Consider the following 26377-nt stretch of genomic DNA (forward strand, 5'->3'; position numbering starts at 1 on the left):
TCTGTGGTATGCAAGCTAAATTTCCCCTTAAGTACAACAAAAATGTTTATCAAGCTATTAGACCAAGGACTCATAGGTGCATCCACACCAAGATCATTACTGTTCGATTATGAGACAACACAGACTCCTTCTAAATTAGCACATTAAGATAAGAAAACATTACAATGAGTTTCTCAGCAAGTTAAATGGAAACGAAAGAATGTGTTTTTACCAACCATTTATTTGAAATATTTTTCCAACAAATAGTTTTCCAGTAAAACATATGTATGAAACAAAAATGTATATTAAGGTTTTCAGCCTCAATTTAATTTTCTTCTGTCGATTGGAATGGCCCATCAGCGGTTTTAGAGTTCCTGTTCTGGAACATCCCCACTCCCTCCGTCGGCTAGAGGGAAGGTAACTTGGAAGGAGAGGATTGGGTAAAGGTGTAAAAGGAACCAAGGTATGAGTGTCTCCAGATTTACATGGCAAACAGAATAAGGAATGCCACCATCAGACAGAAGAGCCCCATAGCCTCAGATAGAGCAAAGCCCAGGATGGCGTAGGAGAAGAGTTGCTGCTTTAAGGAGGGGTTCCTGCAGAGAACAGAGGAGATTTGTGTCAGGTTTACATTAACAAAATTATGTTTATGCTAATATTCATATACTGTATAAGGGTTTGGCCTCCATCTTCAAACCATTTTCTTGCATCTTCATTCACCTTTAATATGAAGCATTTGAAAATGTTGGCCAGACCGGTTAATAAATCAGGTGGGGGGGGGGGTCCACAATTTTACCTGATTTCTCATTTAGTAACTTAGGTGTACATTTTGTGAAAGAGGGATGGCAATAAAAAACAAACTTTGTTCAGTCACATCAATTTAAAACCATTGTGCAGATGATGTGGCTCATTGTGACAAGAGTTGAAGAACGAGTTAAATCAAATGTTTACTCTTCACACAAAAACAATACAAATAAAACGGGCTCAATCAGTCTATATCCAGGGGTCACCAACCATTATGAAACCAAGAGCTACTTTTGGGTACTGATTAATGCAAAGGGCTTCTGTTTCATACACTTTAGAAAAACATTTCCTCAAATTACAATTTATGTTAGGGACGCACAATAACTGTTTTTTGCCACCAAGAACTTGCTGCTTCTCCAAATCAATACCAATATATTTTTTTAATGGTTTAGATTAGGGGTCTTCAACGATTTCCAGGCCAAGGACCCCCTAAATTGATGGAAAGCTAGAGCGGGGACCCCCCACTTTTGTATATTGTACAAAATTGTGTTTTATATCAAACTGGTCACATAATAGAATGTCTTTATTCATATAAAAGTATAGTAATATTAGGGGTTCATGGGCCAATTTGAAGAATAACATCATATTGATAAATATGATAACATTAAAAATAGCTCAATTAAAACAAATTAAATCCAAGAATGAACAGGAAAATCCAATGAAGCAAGATCCGTACTTCGCTGTGGTGCAGTGAACAAATCAAGCACTCTATTGAAAACACCCAATTGTAAACATACATTGAGCTGAGACATCTGGGTGCACGAAATCCCTCCTTGCTCCTTTCTGTAAAATACAGCCGATCGTAAACATGCATTGAGCTGAGAGGGAGCACACTGTAAACATGGCATCGAAGGTGTGGGATTTCTTAGTTTCAAAGGAAGACATTTCCTTGCATTTGCAGCAAATGTTCTGAAAACATTCCACGAGGAGGGAAGAAATGATCTAGCTTCAACACATCAAATCTTATCAGCCACTTAAAGGTGCCATATTTTGGCTATTATAGACATCCATCCATCAATTTTCTGAGCCGCTTTCTCCTCACTAGGGTCACGGGCGTGCAGGAGCCTATCCCAGCTGTCATCGGGCAGGAGGCGGGGTACACCCTGAACTGGTTGCCAGCCAATCGCAGGGCACATAAAAACAAACAAACATTCGCACTCACAGTCACACCTAAGGGCAATTTAGTCTCCAATTAATGCATGTTTTTGGGATGTGGGAGGAAACCGGAGTGCCCGGAGAAAACCCACGCAGGCACAGGGAGAACATGCAAACTCCACACAGGCGGGACCGGGGATTGAACCCGGGTCCTCAGAACTGTGAGGCTGACACTCTAACCAGTCGTCCACCGTGCCGCTTATTTTAGACATTTACACACAAACTCTCCAACATCTACTTTAACTTATTAAAACTTTTTTTTTTGTTTTTTTTTTTTTAAAAAAAGGTACTTTTTGTTTTAAGAACATCTTTGTTTGGTCTCCACTCCACAGTATCCACTCCTGGGGAAGAGGGCTATGGGCATTCTGCTTCCTTTTGCAACTTTGTACCCATGTGAGACTGGCTTCGCTGCTGTTGCTGCACTGAAGACCAAGTACAGGTCCCAGCTAAACATTGAGCAGTAGTTGAGAGTTGCAGGATCATGCTTCAAACCCCACTTTGAAAAGCTGTGCACTGCAAAACGTACTCATTGTAGCCATTAATTGTGACATTTTTTGATAGGGGAAAAAAAGAAGAAACAGAAAAACCATAATTTGATTCATTTTTCTTTTTTTGTAAGAGTTTTCGATATTGTTATATATAAATTGGGAAAAAGTTACATATTCATGATTTTTTTATTTTTTTCTATTTCATGGAAAGTGATGCACTTTATTTTCTGTTACAGACTGAAAACAACATTACAAAAATGTATTCTTCATTGAAAGTTGAGCTATACTCGTTTCTTTTGAACTTCAATGTTTATCAGGATTAGATGAGATTATCATTTATATAAAATGTTATATAGAGGTGTATAGAGGGCCGTGGGTGGGGGGGTCCGCAAATTATTTTTTTCTTCCTAAGGGGGTCGTAACAGACAACAATTGAGAAGGACTGCTCTACACGAACGACTGCACCTCACGCACCCGGCTGTCAAACTCCTGAAGTTTGCAGACGACACCACAGTCATCAGCCTCATCAAAGACTGTGACGAGTCTCCGTATCGACAGGAAGTGGAGCGGCTGGAGCTGTGGTGCGGCAGACACAACCTGGAGCTGAACACGCTCAAGACTGTAGAGATGATCGTGGACTTCAGGAGGCATCCTTCACCACAGCTGCCCCTCACGCTGTCCAACTGCCCTGTGTCAACTGTCGAGACCTTCAAGTTCCTGGGAATTACAGTCTCTCAGGACCTGAAGTGGGAGATCAACATGAACTCCATCCTCAAAAAGGCCCAGCAGAGGATGCGCTTTCTGCGGCTTCTGAGGAAGCACAGCCTGCCACAGGAGCTGTTGAGGCAGTCCTACACAGCAGTCATCGAATCAGTCCTGTGTTCTTCCATCACAGTTTGGTTTCGTGCTGCTACAAAAAAGGAGAAACTCAGACTGAAACGGACAATCACAACTGCTGAAAAGATTGTCGGTACCCCCCAAACCACCCTTGAGGACTTGCCCGCTGCCAGAACTAAGACAAGAGCATGCAAAAATCCTCTTTGGCCCTCCACATCCTGGTCACTGCCTCTTCCAGCTCCTTCCCTCAGGTAGGCGCTACCGATCAATGCAAATTAAAACAAGCAGACATTCATACAGCTTCCTCCCCCTTGCCATTAACTTCTTAAACAGTGAACTTCCAATTCCATTGCAACATGCTGCCAATTTTGTCACATCTCTGTCGGGCCAATTATACATTACTCGGGCACTCACTGGAATAGTCTCACCACACTGCACTATTTTCATATCTGTTGTTGACCAATACTCATGTTGTTTACTCATGTGCCCGAGTAGCATCTGCAACATTTGCACAATCGACATTGTCCCAGATTATCACACTACCGGTCACTTTAAACTGCACATTACCTGAAGTATGCGCCCTTTGCACAATGGTCGTTACACCAGACCAATGTTCTATTAGTCATTTCAAACTGCTCTAATTGCTAGAGGACTCTGCATCTTTTTGCACTTTGTCATAAAAAAATATTGTACTGGCATTACCACATTACTAGTAACCTTTTATTGCGCAGTGACTCTTTTTTTATGTCTCAAAAGTAGTCTCTGTCAATTGACTGTCTGTTGTCGTACTAGAGCGGCTCCAACTACCGGAGACAAATTCCTTGTTTTTGACATACTTGGCAAATAAAGATTCTAATAAACCACTTGGAGCCACCCTTTTGTACTTCTGACTCGCCTATATTTTTTAGATGTATATTTGCCAGCAAAATACGTGATAACCACACTCTTGCGTACACTGATAGATGGAGATAAAGACATAAGCTTGACTACTGATTTACAAACGTGCTGTTAGCTTGCTCGGTCTGATAGTGGTACATCTAGAAGGGGATCAATGTTATTGTCAATTTCAAGCACCTGCATGTTCAGTCATAGGTCTATGTCTCGTGTGCTCATTTGTATGTACACACTGTTTGACATTCATGTTATATTATGCACTTAACTATGGCTGAAGTTTACATTTGATAAGCCATTGAAAACGAAGTATTTCCTTTTTAAAAAAAAAAAAAAAAAAGGGGGCGTTGGAGATGAAAAAATAAGCATATGCAATGAAGCTGACAGACCTACTGAGGAACCAAGTTAATAATCTTAAATAAGTTGATTGCATATCAAAAAGAACGGAGTTCCGACAACAATAGCAAAGATGCAAAAATTTTGAACAGAATCAGGATAATTTCTCACAAACCAACTTCAATGTAACAAAAAAAAAAAAAAAAACTAAATTACAACCATACAAGAATGAAATGGCAAATGTAATCAATCCCCACGGGATATTGATATATTCTACAACTACTACAGTAGTTTATATTCATCCCACAATTAGTCGAATACAAATTTTTTTTCAACAACCTAAACATCCTTCAAATAACTTCAGAAAGTACTGAGTTTTTAGAGGCCCCATTAACCCTCACAGAGTTACATAAGGCCTTAAACGATATGCCAGCAGGTGGAGCTTCAGGCAATGATAGATTTTCCACAGAGTTCTATAAACATTTCTGGTATAGACAAGAACCACTATTTTTCAGTACAGTGAGAGATGAAAGATAAAGGTGTAATTGTGAAAGCTTTTTCCAAGAATTTCAAATTAGAAGTGGTAACTTCCTACAATACTATAAAGTGACAACAACAATCCTAAAAAGATTCTCAACATACATGAATACTCTAGAACTACTTGTTTTTGTTCAGAAAACAGAACTACTCAAACCAGAAAAACTTTCAAAAGTATAAAAATTAATTTCAAGTACTACACTGAACAAAAATATAAACACTTGTTTTTGCTCCTATTTTTCATGAGCTGGACTCCCAGATCTAAAACGTTTTCTACATTCGCAAATATAAAAAATATTGTTCACAAATCTGTCTATATCTGTGTTAGTGAGTATTTCTCCTTTGTGGAGACAATCCATCCCACCTCACAGGTGTGGTATATCAAGATGCTGATTAGAAAGCATGATTATTGTACAGGTGTGCCATAGGCTGGCCACAATAAAAGGCCACTCTGAAATGTGCAGTTTTATCACACAACAAAATGCCACAGATGTCGCCAAGTTCTAAGGGAGCGTACAATTGGCATGCTGACTGCAGGAATGTCCACCAGCACTGCTGCCCGTAAACTGAATGTTAATTTCTCTACCATAAGCAGTCTCCAAAGGAGTTTCAGACAATTTGGCAGTACATCCAACCGGCCTCACAACCGCAGACCACGTGTAACCACACCAGCCCAGGACCTCCACAGCCAGCATGTTCACCTCCAAGATCGCCTGAGACCAGCCACCCGGACAGCTGCTGCAACAATCGGTTTGCATAACCAAAGAATTTCTGCACAAACAGTCAGAAACAGTCTCAGAGAAGCTCATCTGCCTGCGTGTCATCCTCATCGGAGTCTCGACCTGACTGCAGTTTGTCAGACTTGAGTGGACGAATGTTCACATTTGTGGACGAATGCTCACATTTGATGGAGAGGTGTTCTCTTCACGGATGAATCCCGGTTTTCACTGTTCATGAAAACATGGCAGACAGCATGTGTGGCATCGTATCGGTGAGCGGTTTTCTGATGTCAACGTTGTGGATCGAGTGGCCCGTGGTGGCGGTGGGGTTATGGTATGGGCAACTACCACTGGCGAATTTTATTGATGGCATTTAGAATGCACAGAGACACTGTCAAGAGATCTTGAGGCCTATTGTTGTGCCATTCATCCATGACCATCACCTCATGTTGCAGCATGATAATGCAAGGCCCCACGTTGCAAGGAGCTGTACACAATTCCTGGAAACTGAAAACATCCCAGCTCTTGTCACCCATTGAGCATGTTTGGGATGCGCTGGATCGGCATATAAGACAGCGTGTTCCAGTTCCTGCCAATATCCAGCAACTTCGCACAGCCATTGAAGAGTGGACCAATATTCCACAGCCATTGAGGAGTTGACCAACATTCCACATTCAAAATCAAACATGCACTCATTGCACTGAAAACGCTCCAGACACTTATTTTCATGCTCTTTGGCATTGTACACCCGTACAGCGCTTCTGGTCACTAATTACACAAACTGTCCTCAGTTTTGAACTGTAGGATTCCGATCTCCCCTTATGTTTGTCTGCTGGGTGATTTAAAAAAGGTATAAATCTTCCAAATAAACATGCTCAACCAATACTTTTAATTCCAGCAATCGCTAAAAAAAAAAAAAAAAAAACATTGCTAAACTGGAAAGATAAACAAGCCATCAACATTAACCAATGGCAAAATCTTGTCTGAGTACATAACTAGAAAATATTTCTGCCAGACGTAATAAGCAAATGGATAACTACGAAAAAATGGTCACCTTTCATTAAAACAGTGAACCTTGAAGCTTGAGTCTGTTTGCCTGGGAAACAGTGTCATACAGAAATGTAATGTGATCAAATCAAATCTCATTTTAGACCCCTGTGCAGACCACAGGGTCACTTGCATGCACTTGAACCCCTTATCCTTCTAGATCTGCGATGTGGGCCTCTGGAGATGCTGGGCCTGTTTCGCCCCCCTCCTCCCCTTAGGTCTGGTTGTGTCAGTGTTGCCTTCCTGGGTCGTGCAGGTCCCGGGACTGCTCTCCATCCCTGGGTGCCCGTTAGGTGCCTGCTGACCCCACTCCGGGGGCCTCGTCCTGGTCCCTGGGTGGAGGATTGGGGGCTGCGCTGCTGCGTACCGGGCCTGTGTCCTCCTCTCCCCGGGGCACTCTGCTGTGGTCGCCGCCCCTCTCTCCCTCAGGATTTGTGGGGTCCCCGGCTGACTTGGGGCTTCAGTGTCAAGCACCTCCTGCCTTGGACAGACACAGCTTCTGGGCCCTGTTCTTGTCGCTGGTTGGTTTGGGAGGGGAGGGTCTGCCCCCATTTTCTCTGTGGTCTTCCAGTCAGTCAGGCCCACAGGAGTCTAGCCTCTTACTTCACACACTGCACATCTTTTAGTACTCACACTGTACATACTCCGCACATTCACATCTCATTTAGGGTCCCCTGGGGTACTGGCACGAGGCATGATGGTGCAGGCGCTGGGGCAGGCACCGGCACATCTGTGCCGGTTTGCAGTCTGGTCACCCCCCTTTCTCTGCCCTGCCGGTACTCTAGTTTTAATTAATAATACACCCATCTGTGTGTGTGTGTGTGTGGGGGGGGGAGTTTAAATACACCACATACAGTGAGGCAAAAAAGGTATTTAGTCAGGCACCAATTGTGCAAGTTCTCCCATCTGAAAAGATGAGAGCCCTGTAATTTTCATCATGGTATAACTCACCTTTAAAACAAAATGGGGTGGGGTAAATAAATTATAAAATCCATAAATATCCACATCTGATTTTTAAAGAATTTATTAGCAAATTATGGTGGAAAATAAGTATTTGGTCACTGACAAACAAGCAAGCTTTCTGGCTCTCACAGACCCGTAACTTCTTTAAAATGCTCCTCTTTCCTCGACTCGTTAACCTGTTTTAAGGGCACCTGTTTGAATGCCTCAGTAGTATAAAAGACACTTGTCCACAACCTCAAACAGTCACACTCCAAACTCCACTATGGCCAAGACCAAAGAGCTGTGAAAGGACACCAGAAACAAAAATTGTAGACCTGCACCAGGCTGGGAAGACTGAATCTGCAATAGGTAAGCAGCTTGGTGTGAAGAAATCAACAGAGAGAAATGAGAAAATGGAAGACATACAACACCACTGATAATCTCCCTCGATCTTGGGGTACACGCAAGATCTCACCCCTCTCACGTTCTCTGAGAGGTATACCCATGATGAAAATTACAGGCCTCTCTCATCTTTTTAAGTGGGAGAACTTTGGAGAACAATTGGTGGCTGACTAATTACTGTTTTGCCCCACTGTACATTCGCACATCCTTTGGGGAGTTGGTTGCCCTGGGAGGGGGTGACTGTGCGCCCCCTTTCAGTTTTTGGGCTGCGGATTCACATTTCTCTTGTTTTAACTTGACCACAACTTCCTCTCCCCTCTCTTGGTGCTTAACATGGGCTCGCTTTTGGCAGGCTATGACTGTTTTCGGGTGGCGGCTGCCTCCTGCGTTGGGCCCCGTTGGTGGCTGGGACCCCCATGCTCTCTGGGGTTAGTGGGGGCGGTGGCGGCAGTGGGGCAACACTGGTTGTCGGGTGGTCCGGTGCCCGTGCCCCTTCCTTGGCGACTGGTTGGGCTGCGGACCTCCCTGGGTCCTGGGTGGTGTCCCCCTGGTGGGTGGAGGAGGCCACGCCCACGGTTCCTCAATGTGCTTGCTCAGCAACTCCGTTCACCAGTTGACTAACATGCATGTGATATGGTGTTCATTCACATAAGTTCAATAGACATGCTATAGGCGTCCATTGCTTGGAAGCCTATAGAACACAGGTAAAACTAACATTTCAACTCACAGGTTCGTTGCTCATTTCCCACATCTTGTCCTGCCCTTTTCGGTCCTCTCTCATCATGTACTCTTGGTTAGTGATTGCATGTCCTCACCAGGTGCCGCCCCCCCCCACAAATAAGAACACGATTTGACTTGTAATGTTACCTGTGCTCAAATATCTAAACTGTCTAACTAATCTTCTGCTGTGGTTTGCACCCCTATTTCCATTGTCCACTCTGTCTGTCCCCTAAAACACTTTTCAGTCTGGCTGCATTATCAATAAACAGAATTTAAAAAAAATAAATAAGCAGAGGGAGTATTTCAAACTCCCCTGTTGGACAGCAAAACTGCTCCAGCACAAAAGGCATACAGATCCACCATTCTGCAAGGCCATGCAGCTGAAACGGGTAAAAAAAATAAAAATAAACGTGCTATTCTAGAAACTGATGTTTTTGACATTTTAACAGTGATGTCATATTTAGAACAAATCAGTTTTTTTTCCATCCAGGTGTGCACGAACTACAGTTAACTATTTAAAAATAAATTAATAAAAAAAGCAGCACAGTGGGCAACTGTTAGCACATCTACCTCACAGTTCAGAGTTCAAATCCTGGCCCCGCCTGTGTGGAGTTTGCATGTTCTCCCCGTGCCTGCGTGGGTTTTCTCTGGGTACTCCATTTTCGGGGATTGCCGCCACAACAGGCACCGACCACCTTATGGCCACAGCTACGGTCGGCTGCCTAAGCAATGGCGGCGCGGAACATGGTCCACTCTGACTCGATGGGGGGGACATCTGTCGGAGGTGAGAGTTGAAACTCCTTCTGACGGGTTTCTGCCAGACGCTCCCAGCAGACCCTCACAATACGTTTGGGCCTGCCACGTCGAACAGGCATCTTCCCCCACCATCGGAGCCAACTCACCACCAGGTGATCAGTTGACAGCTCCGCCCCTCTCTTCACCAGAGTGTCCAAGGCATGCGGCCGCAAGTCCGATGACACGACCACAAAGTCGATCGAACTGCGAGCTAGGGTGTCCTGGTGCCAAGTGCACGTGTGGACACCCTTATGCTTGAACATGGCGTTTGTTATGGACAATCTGTCATGAGCAAAGAAGTCCAATCACAGAACACCGCTCAGGTTCTGATCGGTGGGGCCGTTCCTCCCAATGACGCCCTTCCAGGTCTCACTGTCATTGCCCACATGAGCATTGAAGTCCCCCAGCAGGAGCGCTCTCAAACACCCCCTCCAAGGACTCCAAAAAGGGTGGGTACTCTGAACTGCTGTTTGGTGCATAGGCACAAACAACAGTCAGGACCCGTCCCCCCCCCCCACCCGAAGGCGGAGGGAGGCTACCCTCTCGTCCACCGGGGTGAACCCCAACGTACAGGCACCAAGCCGGGGGGGGGGGGGGGGGGACAAGAAGTATACACACAACTGCTCTGCGCCTCTCACCATGGGCAACTCCAGAGTGGAAGAGAGTCCAACCCCTCTCGAGAGGACTGGTACCAGAGCCCAAGCTGTGTGTGGAGGAGAGTCCGACTATATCTAGTCGGAACTTCTCGACCTCACACACCAGGTCGGCCTCCTTCCCTGCCAGCGAGGTGACATTCCACGTCCCTAGAGCCAGCTTCTGTAGCCGGGAATCGGATTCCCAAGGTCCCCGCCTTCGGCCACCGCCCAGCTCACACTGCACCCGACGCCTATGGCCCCTCCCACAGGTGGTGAGCCCATGGGAAGGGGGACCCACGTTACCCTTTCGGGCTGTGCCCAGCCGGGCCCCATGGGTGCAGGCCCGGCCACCAGGCGCTCGCCTTCGAGCCCCACCACCAGGCCTGGCTCCAGTGGAGGACCCCGGTGACCCACGTCCGGGCAAGGGAAAACGAAGTCCATTGTTTGTCGTCATCATTAGGGGTCTTTGTGAGAGATGCCGTCAAGCTTAAGGAGGAGTCCTATTGGGCCTGTGGGACTCCTGAGGCAGCTGATGGGTACCGGCTGGCCAAGCGGAATGCAGCTCTGGTGGTCGCTGAAGCAAAAACTCTGGTATGGGAGGAGTTCGGTGAGGCCATGGAGAAAGACTTCCGGACGGCTTCGAGGAAATTCTGGTCCACCATCCGGCGTCTCAGGAGAGGAAAGCAGTGCACCACCAACACGGTGTATAGTGGTGATGGGGCGCTGCTGACCTCGACTCGGGACGTTATGAGCCGGTGGGGAGAATACTTTGAAGACCTCCTCAATTCCACCGACACGCCTTCCCATGAGGAAGCAGAGTGTGGGTTCTCTGAGGCGGGCTCGCCTATCTCTGGGTTTGAGGTCACCGAGGTAGTTAAAAAGCTCCTCGGTGGCAGGGCCCCGGGGGTTGATGAGATTCGCAACATCGCGTGGACACCAGGGGACAGTGCCTCTGGATTGGCAGACTGGGGTGGTGGTCCCCAGGATCACACTTCTCAGCCTCCCTGGTAAGTTCTATTCAGGGGCGCTGGAGAGGAGGGTCCGTCAGGAAGTCGAATCTCAGATTCAGGAGGAGCAGTGTGGTTTTCATCCTGGCCGTGGAACAGTGGACCAGCTCTACACCCTTGGCAGGGTCCTCGAGAGTGCATGGGAGTTCGCCCAACCAGTCTACATGTGTTTTGTGGACTTGGAGAAGGCGTTCGACAGTGTCCCTCGGGGAGTCCTGTGGCGGGTGCTTCGGGAGTATGGGGTACAGAACCCGCTGATACGGGCGGTTAGGTCCCTGTACGACCAGAGTCCGCATATCCGGCAGTAAGTCGGACTCCTTTCCGGTGAGGTTTGGACTCTCTCCCTTAGAGATAGGGTGAGAAGTTTGGTCATCCGGGAGGATCTCAGAGTAGAGTCGCTGCTCCTCCACATTGAGAGGAGCCCGATGAGGTGGCTGGGGCATCTGATTCGCACGCCTCCCGGACGCCTCCCCGGTGAGGTGTTCCGGCCACGTCCCACCGGGAGGAGACCCAGGACACGCTGGAGAGACTACGTCCTTCGGCTGACCTGGAAACGCCTCGGGATCCCCCCCGGAAAAGCTGGATGAAGTGGCTGAGGAGAGGGAAGTCTGGGCATCCCTGCTAAAGCTACTGCCCCCGCGACCTGACCCGGATAAGCGGTAGAAAATGGATGGATACTCCATTTTCCTCCCACATGCCGAAAACATGCGTGCGAGATTGATTGAAGACTCTAAATTGCCCGTAGGTGCGAATGTTTGTTTGTTTATATGTGCCCTGCGATTGGTTGGCGACCAGTTCAGTGTGTACCCTGCCTCTCGCCCCAAGGGGGCTTCCTCTTCAAACATGACTGTGCACCATTGCACAAAGCAAGGTCCATAAAGACATGGATGACAGAGTCTGGTGTGGATGAACTTTGACTAGCCTACAGAGTCCTGACCTCACTATAAACACACTCCTCCACCTTGTGGACAGCCTTCCCAGAAGAGTTGAAGCGGTTACAGCTGCAAAGGGTGGACCCAAGTCATATTGAACCCTATGGATTAAGAATGGGATGTCATTTAAATTCATCCAGTATGTGAGTCAAGGTAGGTCGGCAAATAAGTTTGCCGACCTACCTTGCACGTAAATGAGAATAAAAATGCCTTTTTATTGTCACTATACACAAGTCTGAGATTGAGATGTGATGTATAAATGTACTTTGTTATTTTGCAATCAATACTATAGTAATGCTGACAACTACTTTTTCCCCTTCTCAAACTTGAATAAAACAAATGTCCATCCATCCATTTTTTCCTCACTAGGGTCACTGGCACCCATCCCAACTGGCTTTGGGCAAGAGGCAGGGCACACCCTGAACTGGTTGCTCGCCAATCGCAGGGCACATGCAGACAAACAACCTATGGGCAATTTAGAGTCTTCCATAAACCTACCATGCATGTACTTTTTTTTTTTTTTAATAGATGTGGGAGGAAACTCACACAGGCACGGTGAGAACATGCAAACTCCACACAGTCGCACCCAGGTCTTTAGAACTGTGAGGCAGATGTGCTAACCAGTCGATCACCGTGCCACCCGAATATTTCCCCCCCCGACCCTTCAACAGTATAAGGGGTGATCATTCATGTTAATAAATACAAAAATAAAAAATTTTGGCTCAGCGAAAAGTGCCAGGGATGGAGGGGCGTGTTGGTGCCGAGCGATTAGCCGCCCGACGCGCTTCATTTGTGGATGCCCGGTCGCATTGGCCCCACATAACGAAAGAGGGTTGTTGTGCGTTTTTAAATTAGTTCCATTTGTAGACGATCCAATGTATTGTCTAGTCAGCGAACACAAGAACACACTTCCTATAAATATCTGCAAGAGTTTACATTTTTCAAATGATCACCACAACAATAGTCTTAGGAAATCACAATGTCTCTTCACTGGTGAGATATTTTCAAAAGAGGTCTTGGTCTTATGTGGTCCCCCGGGGCTACCTGGTGTCTGCTAGCACCATGTTAGTGGCAACCAGTCACTCCAGCTAACCCAGAACCGAAAGTCAGTCCTCAAGGCATAGCTCCTTGGTAAATGTTTAACTCCTGGATCACGACACCATACAGTCTCGTGAAAAAAAATAAAATAAAAATTGCTCCCCCTTCTTAAAGTCGGGTATTTTTTGCATAGTTTCCCCACTTTAAGCTCAAACACATTTATCAGATAAACAACCCAAGCGAACTTACAATGCGGTTTATAAATTTATTTCATTTCGGGGGGGGGGAATAAAATAAAATAATAATTCAAAGCCCTGTGTGATAAAGTAATTACCCCCCACGTTAAGTCATGAATTAGTTCCTTTTTGGAATGTGTGTGTGTTTTTTATTTTTACACATCTGGGGTAAATGTTGCACAGCATTTCAGAAAAAGAAACCTCACACCAACAGTCAAACATGGTGGTGGTAATCTTGGCCTGCTTTTCTCCACAATTTGCTGTGATTGATGGAACCATGAATTATGTTCTTTAACAGAAAATCCTGAAGGAGAATGTTCAGCCATCAGGTTTGTGACCTCAAGCTGCAGTGCACTCCAGTTCTGCAGCAGGACAACGATCCAAAACACACCAGCAAGTCAACTTCTGAATGGCTTAAAAAAATAAATAAAAAATAAAACTCCCAGGTTTTGGAGTGGCCCAGTCAAAGCACAGACTTTATTCCGATTGAAATAGTGGAATGACCTTAAAAAGGCCGTTCATTCTCAAAAAACCCTCTATTTTTGCTGAATTCAAAATTCTTCCTTGCAGACTTGTCAAATGGGTCAAAATATCTCCACATAAATGTGAAAGACTCATTGCCTGTTATAGAAAACTCTTGATTTCAGTCATTGCTCCTGAGGATGGCCCAACCAGTTATTAGGTTTAGAGGGGCCATTACTTTTTCCATACAGAGAAAGGCAATTAAAGTTTTTTTTTTTTCCCCTAATAAATGAAATCACCATTTAAAAACAGCCTTTTAAGTTTACCTGGATTATATTTGTTTGAGGATCTTAAAGAGGGGAAACTGATATTTGATAATTGATATGGCCCGATTTACCATTAATATTCGATATGTAAATAAGATTTGCTCTGATTGGATCGCCGTTATTAATTTAAATGTGGAAAACAGCTTTGCGCCGATTGGTCCTTAGTGAGATCATAACACTGCGGCAGTGAAGCGTTCATATCGACGTCGCTTTTGGGTCCTTTCATTGTAGGTGGAGTCTCACTACCACTGTGAAGCACAATTCACCAAGCATTGGATTGTTGGCCCACTAATAGGGAACATGATATGAAAGGGAACATGGGTGAAAAAGGCTATTTTAAGAGGCTGGTCCTGCGCTCCTGTTAACTTGAAAATAACTAGTGTGCAATGTTCTTCGCTCACGCACAGTTTGGCGACTGACTGCAAGTTTAGCCATTTCATCCACAGTTATATCATGAATTGTAAACATTGTCAAGTATAATTGAAAAACAACATACAGTATGTATATTTATAGATTGTATTTGTAAGGCTTGGCGGTAGCAGAAACACGCTCGTTTAAAACCAGGAAATGCCATGTTCCTGTTCAACTGAGTTGAGTGGGCGGTAACTAACAATGAAGTGGGCAGGTACTTGATTATTAGCAACTACCCAATTCACAAACACAAATCTAATCTGGTTGTTTTGAAAGCCGTATGCAGTTTATTGCCTTTTGCATTCAATCGACAAACCGCAACGTTGTCAAACACACCATGTCGAAGACTCATTTTGACTTATGTTTTGTGTCAAACAAGGAGGAGAGTGGGGTGGGTAGATTTTGATGGCATGGGACCTTTACAAATTTTACTTTATTATTTAGATGCAATTTATTTCCTTGACAATCCAAAACACCACCTGGTTGTCTCTGAGAATTAAATGTTAGGTATGAGCACAAAGCCAGCTCGCATGCTAGGACTTTAAAAAAATAAAAATAAAAAAAATAAAACAAAAAAAAAAATAAAAAAGTTGGACAAACACGCACCTAACTAAGGTTAAGGTGGTTGGTTACATGCATTTAAAAACTTTGATGTAGTGGATATAAACATACCAAGTGTAATTTCATTAGAGGACCAGGAATAGAACTAAGAATGTAAAATGTTGACGTGAGAAAAAAAAATAAATAAAATAAAAATTACCTGGCATAGCCAATGATGAGGCTACCAAAAACTGTTCCAATACCAGCTCCGGAACCAGCAACTCCCACTGTGGCAGCACCAGCACCAATGAACTTCGCAGCAGTGTCAATGTCGCGAGAGAGCGCACTGGTGTGGAACGAGTGCGTCAGGACTGCTGAGTGATTTTTTGGCAACAAGGCCTGGGAAAAAGGAAAAGGAAAAAATAAAAACAAAAAAATATATATTATATATATATATATATATTCACACACACAGTGTACAGAAAGTATTCAGACCCCTTAAATTTTCCACTCTGTTATATTGCAGCCATTTGCTAAAATCAGTTAATTTTCCCCCCTCATTTATGTACAGAAAGCACCCCATATTGACAGGGAGGGGGGAAAAAAAAAAAAAAAAAAAAAAGACATTTTTACAGATTTATTAAAGAAAAACTGAAACATCACAGCCATAAGTATTCAGACCCTTTGCTGGGCCACTCATTTAACTCTGGTGCTGTCCATTTCTTCTGCTCATCCTTGAGATGTTCTACACCTTCATTGGGGTCCAGCTGTGTTTGATTATACTAATTAGACTTGATTAGGAAAGCCACAGACCTGTCTATATAAGACCTTACAGCTCACAGTGCATGTCAGACCAAATAAGAATCATGGTCAAAAGGAACTGCCTGAAGAGCTCTGAAATAATTGTGGGAAGGCAGAGATGTGGCCAAGGATACAAAAAAAAAAAAAAAAAAAAATTCTGTTGCACTTAAGGTTCCCAAGAGCACAGCCTCCATAATCCTTAAATGGAAGACATTTGGGACGACCAGAACCCTTCAGAGAGCTGGCCGTCTGGCCAAACTGAGCAATCGGGGGGGAAAGAGGTAAAGAAGAACCCAAAGATTACTGTGGCTGAGCTCCAGAGATGCAGTCCGGAGACGCGAGAAAGTCAACAATCACTGCAGCCATTCACCAGTTGGGGCTTTACGGCAGAGTGGCCCGTGGAAAAGCCTCTCTTCAGTGCAAGACACATGAAAACCCGCATGGAGTTTGATTTTATTAAAAAAAAAAAAACCCTGAAGGACTCCAAGATGGTGAGAAATAAGACCCAGATTATCGCACTACTCCTCACTTTAAACCGCATACACTCCTTGAAGTCTCAGCGCCCTTTGCACAATGGTCATTACACCGGACTATTGCAATATTAGTCATTCGAACTGCTCTAAGTACTAGAGGACTGCATCTTTTTACTGGCATTACCAGATAACTAGCAACCCTTTACTGCTCAGTGAATTTTTGTTTGTCAATTTCTTTCTGTCTCCAAAGTGTTCTGTTGTCGTACTAGAGCGGTTCCAACTACCGGAAACAAATTCCTTGTGTGTTTTTGGACATACTTTGCAAATAAAGATTATTCTGATTCTCTGGTCTGATGAGACTAAGGCTTTTTGGCCTTAATTCTAAGCAGTATGTGTGTTGAAAACCATGAACTGCGCATCACCTGTCCAATACAGTCCCAACAGTGAAGGATGGTGGTGGCAGAATCATGCTGTGGGGGTGTTTTTCAGCAGCAGGGACAGGACAACTGGTTGCAATTGAAGGAAAGATGAATGCGGCCAAGTATAGGAATATCCTAGACGAAAACCTTCTCCAGTGCTCAGGACCTCAGACTGGGCCAAAGGTTCACCTTCCAACAAGACAATGACCCTAAGAACACAGCTAAAATAACAAAGGAGTGGCTTTAAATAAAAAAATTTTAAAAAAATAAATAAATAAAATAAAAGGCTTAGACTGTTCTTGAATGGCCCAGCCTGAGCCCCGATTTAAACCCAATTGAGCATCTCTGGAGACCTGAAAATGGCTGTCCACCAATGTTCACCTGACAGAACTGGAGAGGATCTGCAAAGAGGAATGGCAGAGGATCCCCAAATCCAGGTGTGAAAAACTTTCATTCCCAAAAAGATGCATGGCTATATTAGCTCAAAAGGGTGCTTCTACTAAATACTAAGCAAAGGGTCTGAATAGTTATGGATTTGTGATATTTCAGTTTTTTAATAAATCTGCAAAGGTTTCAACAATTCCGTTTTCCCCCCCGTCAATATGGGGTGCTGTGTGTACATTAATGAAGGGGGGGGGGGGGGAATGAGCAAATGGCTACAATAAAACCGAAAAATTTAAGGGGGTCTGAATACTTTCCGTACCCACTGTATAAAATACAAATCTTAATTACCAACTTAAACTAGAAATAAAACCACAATTTTCACCTTTAGAAAAACTCAACTACAGACCCTTTCCAAAACTTTTGAATATCATTGAATTGAATTATGGAAAAACTTTTCAAAGTTAGAATTTCATAGATCCAGGCCCCACAATTAAAACAATTTCACATATTTGTTTCTTTTTGCATAATTTGGGCTTCCAGCTCATGAAACCCAATCAAAATCAAGAATTCCAAAAAATCTAAATACTGTGAAGAAATCAACCCACATTTTGCCTGCCAGCTTGACTGGGCAGCCAACCCACCGGATCTAAACCCCAATGAGTAGCTATGGTGCATTATCAAGAGGAAAATGAGGGGCACCCAACCCAAAAATAAAGAAGAACTGCCAGCAAGCATCAAGGAAACCTGGGCTTCCATAAATCCCAGGCAATGCCGCAGGCTGATTGCCTCAATGCCACGGCGCATCAAGGCACTGATTAAAGCAAAAGGATTCCCAACCAAGTAATGAAGCTTAACATTGTTTTGAAAGTACCATATTTTGATTCATTTAATGTGACCCTAATTTCTTTTTTTTCCTCAACAAAAACTGAGAAGTAAATGGTGATTTCTTTACAGTATTCAGATTTTTTGAATTCCTGATTTCATGGGTTTTGTGATCTGAAATAAATACTTTGAATTGTTTAAATTGTGGGCTCTGAATCTATAATCTATTAAAGTTAAACTTTTTGAATGGAATCATGGAAAGAAAAACCTACATGATATTCCAATTTTTTTGGAAAGTGTCTGCATAGTTTGCTTTAATAAAATACTGTCATTCTTACAAAAGATGGATTTGGCATTGCCCCAGCAATACAATACGTAGAGTGGTATGTGGGCTGGCACATTGCATGTAAAGCAACCCCTAAAACAAGGCAATTTCACCATGACAAGAAATATGATTTAAAATAACAAATTATTGATTCTTTGGTATTTTGATGAAAGCAACACGTTATTATACACATATGAACAGTTATAAATTGTAGGGGTGGGTGGACAAATTTTTTTAAAAAACTTTAAATGGGTCAGCCAGGATTTCCCCTCAGTGCTCATCAAGTATACTGTATGTCAGCTGTGCTAGTGCTGGAAATTACTGGCTGACAACACTGCATTACAGATAAACACCCAGATCTTCTTTTAAACATATCGTTGAATCACATTTAGTCACACAGACACAACAAGCGCACAAAATATCAACACAGAGTACATTGAGGAAATTCACTCTTGGCGCACTCTGCACCGCAGACCCGTCGGAAACTCGGGGCATTGTTGGAGTGTGCCATACGATACAAGCAGAACTGACACATTCGATATGGCAGATGTACTGACACGTCCCTGCTAATAGCCAACACGTTCATTAGAAAAGTTATAGAAAAATTGATGCGCTCTGTCTCAGAGTACCGCAATCGCAGAGCGCGGTGAGAGCTGAATTTCCGAACGTACCCAGACACCAGGCAAAGCTAGGATTGGTTAGAGACTGCACGACATCACGACAGGAAGCAGTCTTTGGCCAGAAAAGACTGAGGAAAGCTTCCATAGGCTCTTCTTCACAAATGTCATTCTGAGCTACGTGTGGAAGAGCCTCGCGCTGAACCTTCAACCTTATTGTTTGACTCTGTATTTACGAATAAATTGTTAAACTTTTAATTCGGCCTAATCATTGAGTCACCTCGACCAGAATTAAAGAACCGGGTAATAGATGTTTGAACAGTCAGCAGGCTAAACCGGGCCGTGACTTTTCTTTGTGTTTTTTTTTTTTTTTTATAAAAACACCAAACACTGGCATACCATATGAAACAGGTAAATTAAGATTTTGTAAATGGGTGCACGATTCCTAGTTCTTACCAGCTGCTGTTCCACTGTTGCTTCAGGTCTGTTAAAAATGGAGACGGACACTGGCCGGGCAAGGACTCTGGACCCCCCACGGAGCTACAACACATTTAATACAGACAGAATTCACATAGCATAGCCATTTTTTTAACATTTAAATGCAACACTCTTGATAAAGTTCCCAAATCATTTGAAATAATCCCTTGCATTACCACTGATTAGTGACAAAATTAAGCTTTAAGTGGCTATAAAATTCTCAATGTTGAGTCACTAAGATGTAAATTTAAAAAAATAATAATAATAAAAGAAGATATCTAATAATTTAGGTAGGATGTAAAAACTACTGCATCTGTGAGAGACCAGGTGGTGGCAATATTATTTTGGGTCCAAAAAGTTTACAGTCTTGAAATGTTCCAAAATAGGAATAAAGCAAACATGAAAATAGCAGGGTTAAGTTTAATATGGGACCATTTTACACGTTAGACTATTTTCAAGTTGGCCTGACTGTCCTTCCCACTGAGAAGGTTGAGATGCTCGTGCATCAAAATAGTCTGCATTTAAATGAGGAAGTTTAGCTAGGACCCTTTACAAGTGATGAGCCAAGTGTCCTTACAGCCTGAGGAAAACAATCAATGAATCAAAGTAAATGGGATCATTATTATAAGTGTTATTCACTTCAATATCATAACCAGAATAATCCTGCCTGGAGGAGATGCAATTGCTTGGATGAAGCTCATCTTCCCATCGCGAATGTCACACTATGCTTCTTTAGACAGCAAACTAGTAGAGAATTTGAGATTAAATCAACAGCGCCTCTCCTTTTTGCAGCCAAGTAGTGCAGTTCATTTGTCCTCTAAGGCTACAAGAAGAAATCAAATATTTTAGTTCAACAATCCATTAAATGATTGGACCCATTGATACTGTATTTAATAGACTTTACACCGGATCTGATCGGTATCGGCGGATATTTAGGATTTTATGCTGATCGGCTTCAATGTCATAATTCGCCGATCCGATCAATGACGGCAAAAGCCATTTACTCCGCATCGCCATCGTGGACAGGATATTTTAATCCAAAAGCTAGTTTACTTTTAGCCTTGTCACATGTCTTTTGATGGCCAATAAAGTTATTTAAAAAAAAAAAAAAAAATCAGCGTTGTGGGACAGACAACACGTCTGAGACAGACAAGACAAATTTGCTCTTTCACAATTGCACTATGTTAGATTACTGCAATAAAATCTTGTATACAGATACCACCGCATCCTGTTTTTTTTTTACAATGATTGGGCTTTATCTTGTCAACTAAAACGCGACCAGACACACTCGTTAACGTGGCAACGAAAACAAGAATGGATCGCGCCAACTGTATAAGAACAAAATGGGGGGGAAAAGTGGTCACCGGTGCTCAGGAGAGGACGTCGTTTAAGGCTTGCTTGAGGTATGTTCCCGTACTTTTAATACAATACAGCTCGCAAGCAGGCAACAAAACGTTAGCTTGCTAGGCTACATAACAATTGTGCGTAAACATGCTGCCGTTCTGTCGAATCGTGCTCGCAAGTTCCGGTGTGGGTGAAGTAATTTAATTACAGTAAGTTAGCACCCATTATTTCTGTCGTGTAATGTTGGTTTGACCTGACTGACTCGAATACATAACCTGACTAGAGCAGTGATTACCTTTATGGAGCCAAGCAACATCATTTACTATTGAAAAATCTCACGGCACACCAACAAACAAAAGTCACAAAAAGTGGATACATTAATTACTGTATTTATTTCCTGCCATCTAATAGAAAACCATTTGTTCTGTCTGTCACTATGCCTCACTGGCATAAATAGATACATTTATTGTAAATATAATTTTTGGAGCAATTACGTACACAAGTATATACAGTAAATGAACAGGTAATTTAAGTAGACATATTACTCCATCTTCTGATCGGTGATTTAAACTCGCTGATCGGTCCCAAAAATCCTGATCGTGTATAGGAAATCTAGTATTTAAGTGTCATGATTTATTTTGTTTGTTTAAACATAGCAGTTAGGAGGATTGTAGGAATTTAATTTCTCAATGGAATAAATATTTCATTAAACCTTTTCAATTGTATTTTTTGTGTCAAATGAAATTTTAATACTTTTTCAATTACTTGAACAGAATGATCATTTAGGGGAAACGTCATCAACGCAACAATTTTTTACTGAAAATGACTAAGCCAATTTGCCATGACATATGGAAAACAAATTCAGCAATCATACATTAACTCAGGCGGCAGTCTACACGTTTAAATATACTTAAAACAAGTATTAATGTTGTGCCTCTTTGTTTTAAACCATTAAAGCCTGAGTGAAGTTTATACATCATTTAAATATGAAACTTTGTCAACAACAATGCCTCCATGACTGAGATGCCCAACATGCTGATAGATCAACTGACGTTGAAACGTCACTAGCTATACAACAGTCATTCTGACACCAGGCCAAAGAGCTGCCATTCACCCACACCACTACAAAAGTTAAAGCTAGTTTGTCCTTGCAGAGGAAAAGGAAAAAAAACATGGAATGAGCATTTCAAATGCCTCTAAAATCATCCATAACAAATACCTGTAAATTCACAAAAAAATAAAATTAAAAACATTAATATTAAAGTAAATGACCTATTCTACTGCCCACATGAAAACAATTCTATTTGCGCTATTGAAGTCGAATTTGTAAAGGCAAGTGACGTCATTTGAAACGTGTCAGTAATTTTGACGCATCGACTTGGAAAACCCCTCGGCGTTTCAGCCCGTAGGAGCATATTTGTGTTTATTTTTAACTGAAACATGTCAGACAATCAAAGAAGGGGATCCCCAAGTAGCAGACAAAATGAAAGGGTCGAGGATCTATTTTGGGAAGTAATGAAGTTTGACTTTACCCCAATTCGAAGGCAATTTTTGACCAGATTTTTTATACATCATCATCATACAAAAACATTGCCCAAAAAGGAAATTTTTTTCCACCGCGCACCAAAAACAAAAACAAAAAAAAACAAATAACAAAAAAAAAAAAAAAAAAAAAAACTACATACACACACACACACAAAATAAATAAAATACAAATTTCTCCAGAACCTATCATTCAATTTTGAAAGTTCCTGGTGTGTTGGACCCAGGTTGAAGTGGCCATTCCAACAAGACTCAGCATTTGACAGACTCATTCTTGGGAAATCTTGGTACGTTGCTACTACTCAAAAAGGCTACGAGAAACATTCAGCAAAATTGTTCATGTCCACATACCAAAGCAGGAGAAGTGACAAACTTGGCGCAGGAATACATGGCTGGGAACCTAAGCAAATGAGACAAGAAATTGCAGTTGTAGTCAGTTTTACATGCAGGACCCTAGCATGGAATTTCAAAATGATAAAGCATTGTTTTATATTCAACGGGAAGTTTATTTATTTTATTTTTTTTAGCATGGCTAATTGGCTATCCATCCATCCATCCATCCATTTTCTGAGCCGCTTATCCTCACTAGGGTCGCGGGCATTCTGGAGCCTATCCCAGCGGTCATCGGGCAGGAGGCAGGGTACACCCTGAACTGGCTGCCAGCCAATCGCAGGGCTAATTGGCTATATGAACATTAATTAGTTTGTGATTGCCGTTAATCATACATGCAAACACCAAAGGCATGAAAAAGGTGACCTTAATTTTTTTTTTTTTTTTTTTTTTTTTAAAACCTTGTAGGGGGGGGGGGTTCTGGTGGGGGGGATTTCCCGGGTCACCGCAGAATTTTTATAATTAACATAAATTAAGCAATCTGGAAGATTGCGAAGAAGAGTACAATAAGGGAAAATAAACATTCTTCCCACAGAAAAACTTTACACCGCTCAAGTACATGTTATTGTACAAATTTAAGATTAAAATTACATCTGCCTCACTGCTATTTTGTTTTGGCCTCCAACTTGAACCAGTCCCATCTCCACCTGCGCCTAATGCCAGCTTCAAGCTGCTCTTTAAGCACTCTCATTCTGGAAAAAGAATTGACTAAAATAATTTTCTGTTTGACTTCATTTTTCACCATCACCAACTTCAAGGCTAATCCCAAATGCATCCTCCAGGTAAATATTAAGTACAATATTTTTCTGTTTTTATTGGCCATTTCTGAATTTTAAATTAGTTGATTCTGTGTTCTGACATAATCCCTAACATCGCTCTGTCGCTTAATACATTTAACATCTACAAACTAATTAGATAATTGTAGGCATGTTTCCTAATTAATACAAGATGTACTAGCGGATCAACTCATCACCAATGTTACGTGTGGTTTGTGGTTCTGCTGGGACCACAACCAGGGCCACGACCCACAGCACCTCAACGCGAAAATACAAAAGACCAGTGCAAAAAATACGGCACTGGCTGATCTGATGAGCAAAAATGTTGCTTAAACATAAGAGTAGCAATAGAGGATGTGTGTGCGTGTGTGTATGCACAGTGAAAACTACAAAAAAAAAAAACATCTGCAATTTACTGCACGGTGTTTTCTGAAGTTATAAGTGAGCTGAAATATCCACATTTGGGCAAACGTGCCAAACAAATACCACAATACATGAAAGCCTGTTTGTCTAAATGTAAATAAGAGTAGCGCGCCGTTGCCCTCATGGTAACGAAGACCTTCCCAACATGGCTGCCCCATCGGCACGACGATCAGCAGGGCTGGCTTATCTAGTGTTAATACCCATGTATGGGGAGCCCAATGGCAGACGTGTGAGGTCATGTGACATTCTTGTGTCGTTTGATTGGTGAAGTAGACAAACGATAGGCGCAAACAGCACCCAATGCAGAATTCGAGGTCGTAGTCTCGCGCACGAAATAGTTAAGCAATAATAAATAAAAGTAGAGAGCGACATTTAGATCATTGTAACGGAGTAAAAGTACTGTTATTTCTTAACAGCAGAAGTGTTTTTTTCTGGTCTTGTCAACTCCTGTGACTTATCCAAAGCAATTACCGAATGCACAGGCAGAACACCTCAGACCAATGCGCTCGCATATTAGTCCGCCGCGGAGTACTAATCACAATTACATCTGTGTGTGGAAGGGATCGAGCTGCCAGCGTTCAAGGAGTACGAAACAGCCTGACGTCAGCGACAGCGACACCCCCCCCCCCCCCCACACCCACACCCCTGACAACGGAACATCGGATCTATACGATTCAGACCGCCGAATTTCACCAAAAGGAGAGTGATTTGCATGTATGGTTAACAGCTAGGCTTGCAACTTCGTGGCCATACTGATAAAATACCTTAATAGGGAGAGTCTAAAACTCTTAATGGAAGCGTAAAAAAGCTTAACGTCACCTAATGTCAGAGAAACGAGCAATCGTCAACAAAATGTATGGGGACAGCTCTTTTTATGCTCACTTCCACCTCTGAAAATAGAACAAATCGGCCTAATATTTTGTTTTTGGGATGGGGGAGGAAACCGGAGTGCCCGGAGAAAACCCACGCAGGAACGGGGAGAACTTGGAAACTCCACACAGGCGTGGCCGGGGATTGAATCCGGGTCCTCAGAACTGTGAGGCTGACGCTCTAACCAGTCGGGCCACCGTGCCGCCGTATAACATCCATTAAATCTTAAATATGGAGCCAGTCGATCTAAAATTTTCAGGAGGTTTAAGTGGTTATAAATCGAAATGTCCACATAAATGTTGGTGATTGATTGTAGTTTTCAGACATTAACGTGATGCTTTTTCATGGACTGGACTTTTGGACTGTCCCTTTTTTTTTTTGGACTGGACTTTTGGACTGTCCCCCTAAAGTCATTTGAGGAACAACACAGAAAAACTAATGATGCCAAAAATGCAACCTGGAGGACGACTAAATTACATTTTGAGAAGAGTATGAACATGCTGCAATCAAATCCAGTTAAGTGTTGCACGTTGGTGTCTGGTTCGTCCGGGCGACTAATCCAATTCAACAGACGACTGCTTGGCTCAAGTAGAGATTTAACAATGAATGTAATGAATAATGGTAAAAGAGCTACAGCTCCCCTTGCTCAGAGGCGCCATTTCTTGAAGCCTGGAGGACATTTGAGCGCAAGAGGTCACCTGGCTACCTGATTGAAATACAATCCGTAAAATATTAGTACCCTATTCAAAACACCGATCAGGACACTGATCACATTGCTGGACTGCTCCAAGAGATCACTTCGTCGTCCTGGCACAAGAGTGGGACACACCGGAGCTAGCAAATACTAAACTCTAGTTGCTAAGCTAACCACTGTACCTGAAGGTCAAAATCAATATTAATGAACAGACGCGTCCTCGAAATCAAACACACCAAAAGTACATCTTCCGCGCAATGCAATGTTAGCAAAGCTCATGGTGAAAGGATAGTCTTCAATTTGTAACAGCGGGACCTTTGCAGGAGGTGCCTGAATGAGCTCACGGAAGGCCCGCGGAGTCGTGACTTTTACACTGAAGTGACAGTCACTGCAAATAAATCGTTAGCCGCGCAGTGTGACACGAGAAGAGACAATAAACCAATTTTCCCTGCATGCACAGCAGGGGACTCTTATTCCGACTTTTTACATATTCATACAAACAACTGACAAGCCTCTGAATGGCCGACATAGCTTTGGCTCTACACAGTCAGTGTAGTTCAGATCCGTTTCCTGACAAGTCACGCACAAGTCATACTGCTATAAACACATACATTAACAAACTGACTATTGTTAATGCATACACGGAAGAGCAATACAAAGCACTTAATACCGGTTAGTTACGTCTTCGGGAGGGTCCGGGACTAGCTTCTCTGGCACTCAGTGGTAATCTATAAATGTTAGGACGTGAAAGACTGTCACCTTGTTATTTATAAGAAATGTG

The 26377-nt window shown here is 42.9% G+C and overlaps 1 protein-coding gene across 2 annotated transcripts; it reads right to left on the bottom strand.

Moving 5' to 3' along the window:
• Nucleotides 1-202: 202 nt before the first annotated feature.
• atp5mc1 (ATP synthase membrane subunit c locus 1) lies at nucleotides 203-26377 on the bottom strand. Of its 2 annotated transcripts, none has more exons than XM_061700523.1 (5): nucleotides 26278-26377; nucleotides 22795-22843; nucleotides 19537-19620; nucleotides 15460-15638; nucleotides 203-575 (listed from the first exon to the last, which is right to left on the bottom strand). In XM_061700523.1, exons 2-5 carry the CDS (start codon nucleotides 22831-22833, stop codon nucleotides 461-463), a joined length of 417 nt encoding a protein of 138 aa, XP_061556507.1. In that variant the 5' UTR covers nucleotides 22834-22843; nucleotides 26278-26377; the 3' UTR covers nucleotides 203-460. The 2 variants fall into 2 exon arrangements, with proteins under 2 accessions (XP_061556507.1, XP_061556506.1); XM_061700522.1 differs by having other exon boundaries at nucleotides 26267-26376.

This window comes from Phycodurus eques, chromosome 16 (assembly GCF_024500275.1).
Source record: "Phycodurus eques isolate BA_2022a chromosome 16, UOR_Pequ_1.1, whole genome shotgun sequence".
Taxonomy (NCBI): domain Eukaryota; kingdom Metazoa; phylum Chordata; class Actinopteri; order Syngnathiformes; family Syngnathidae; genus Phycodurus; species Phycodurus eques.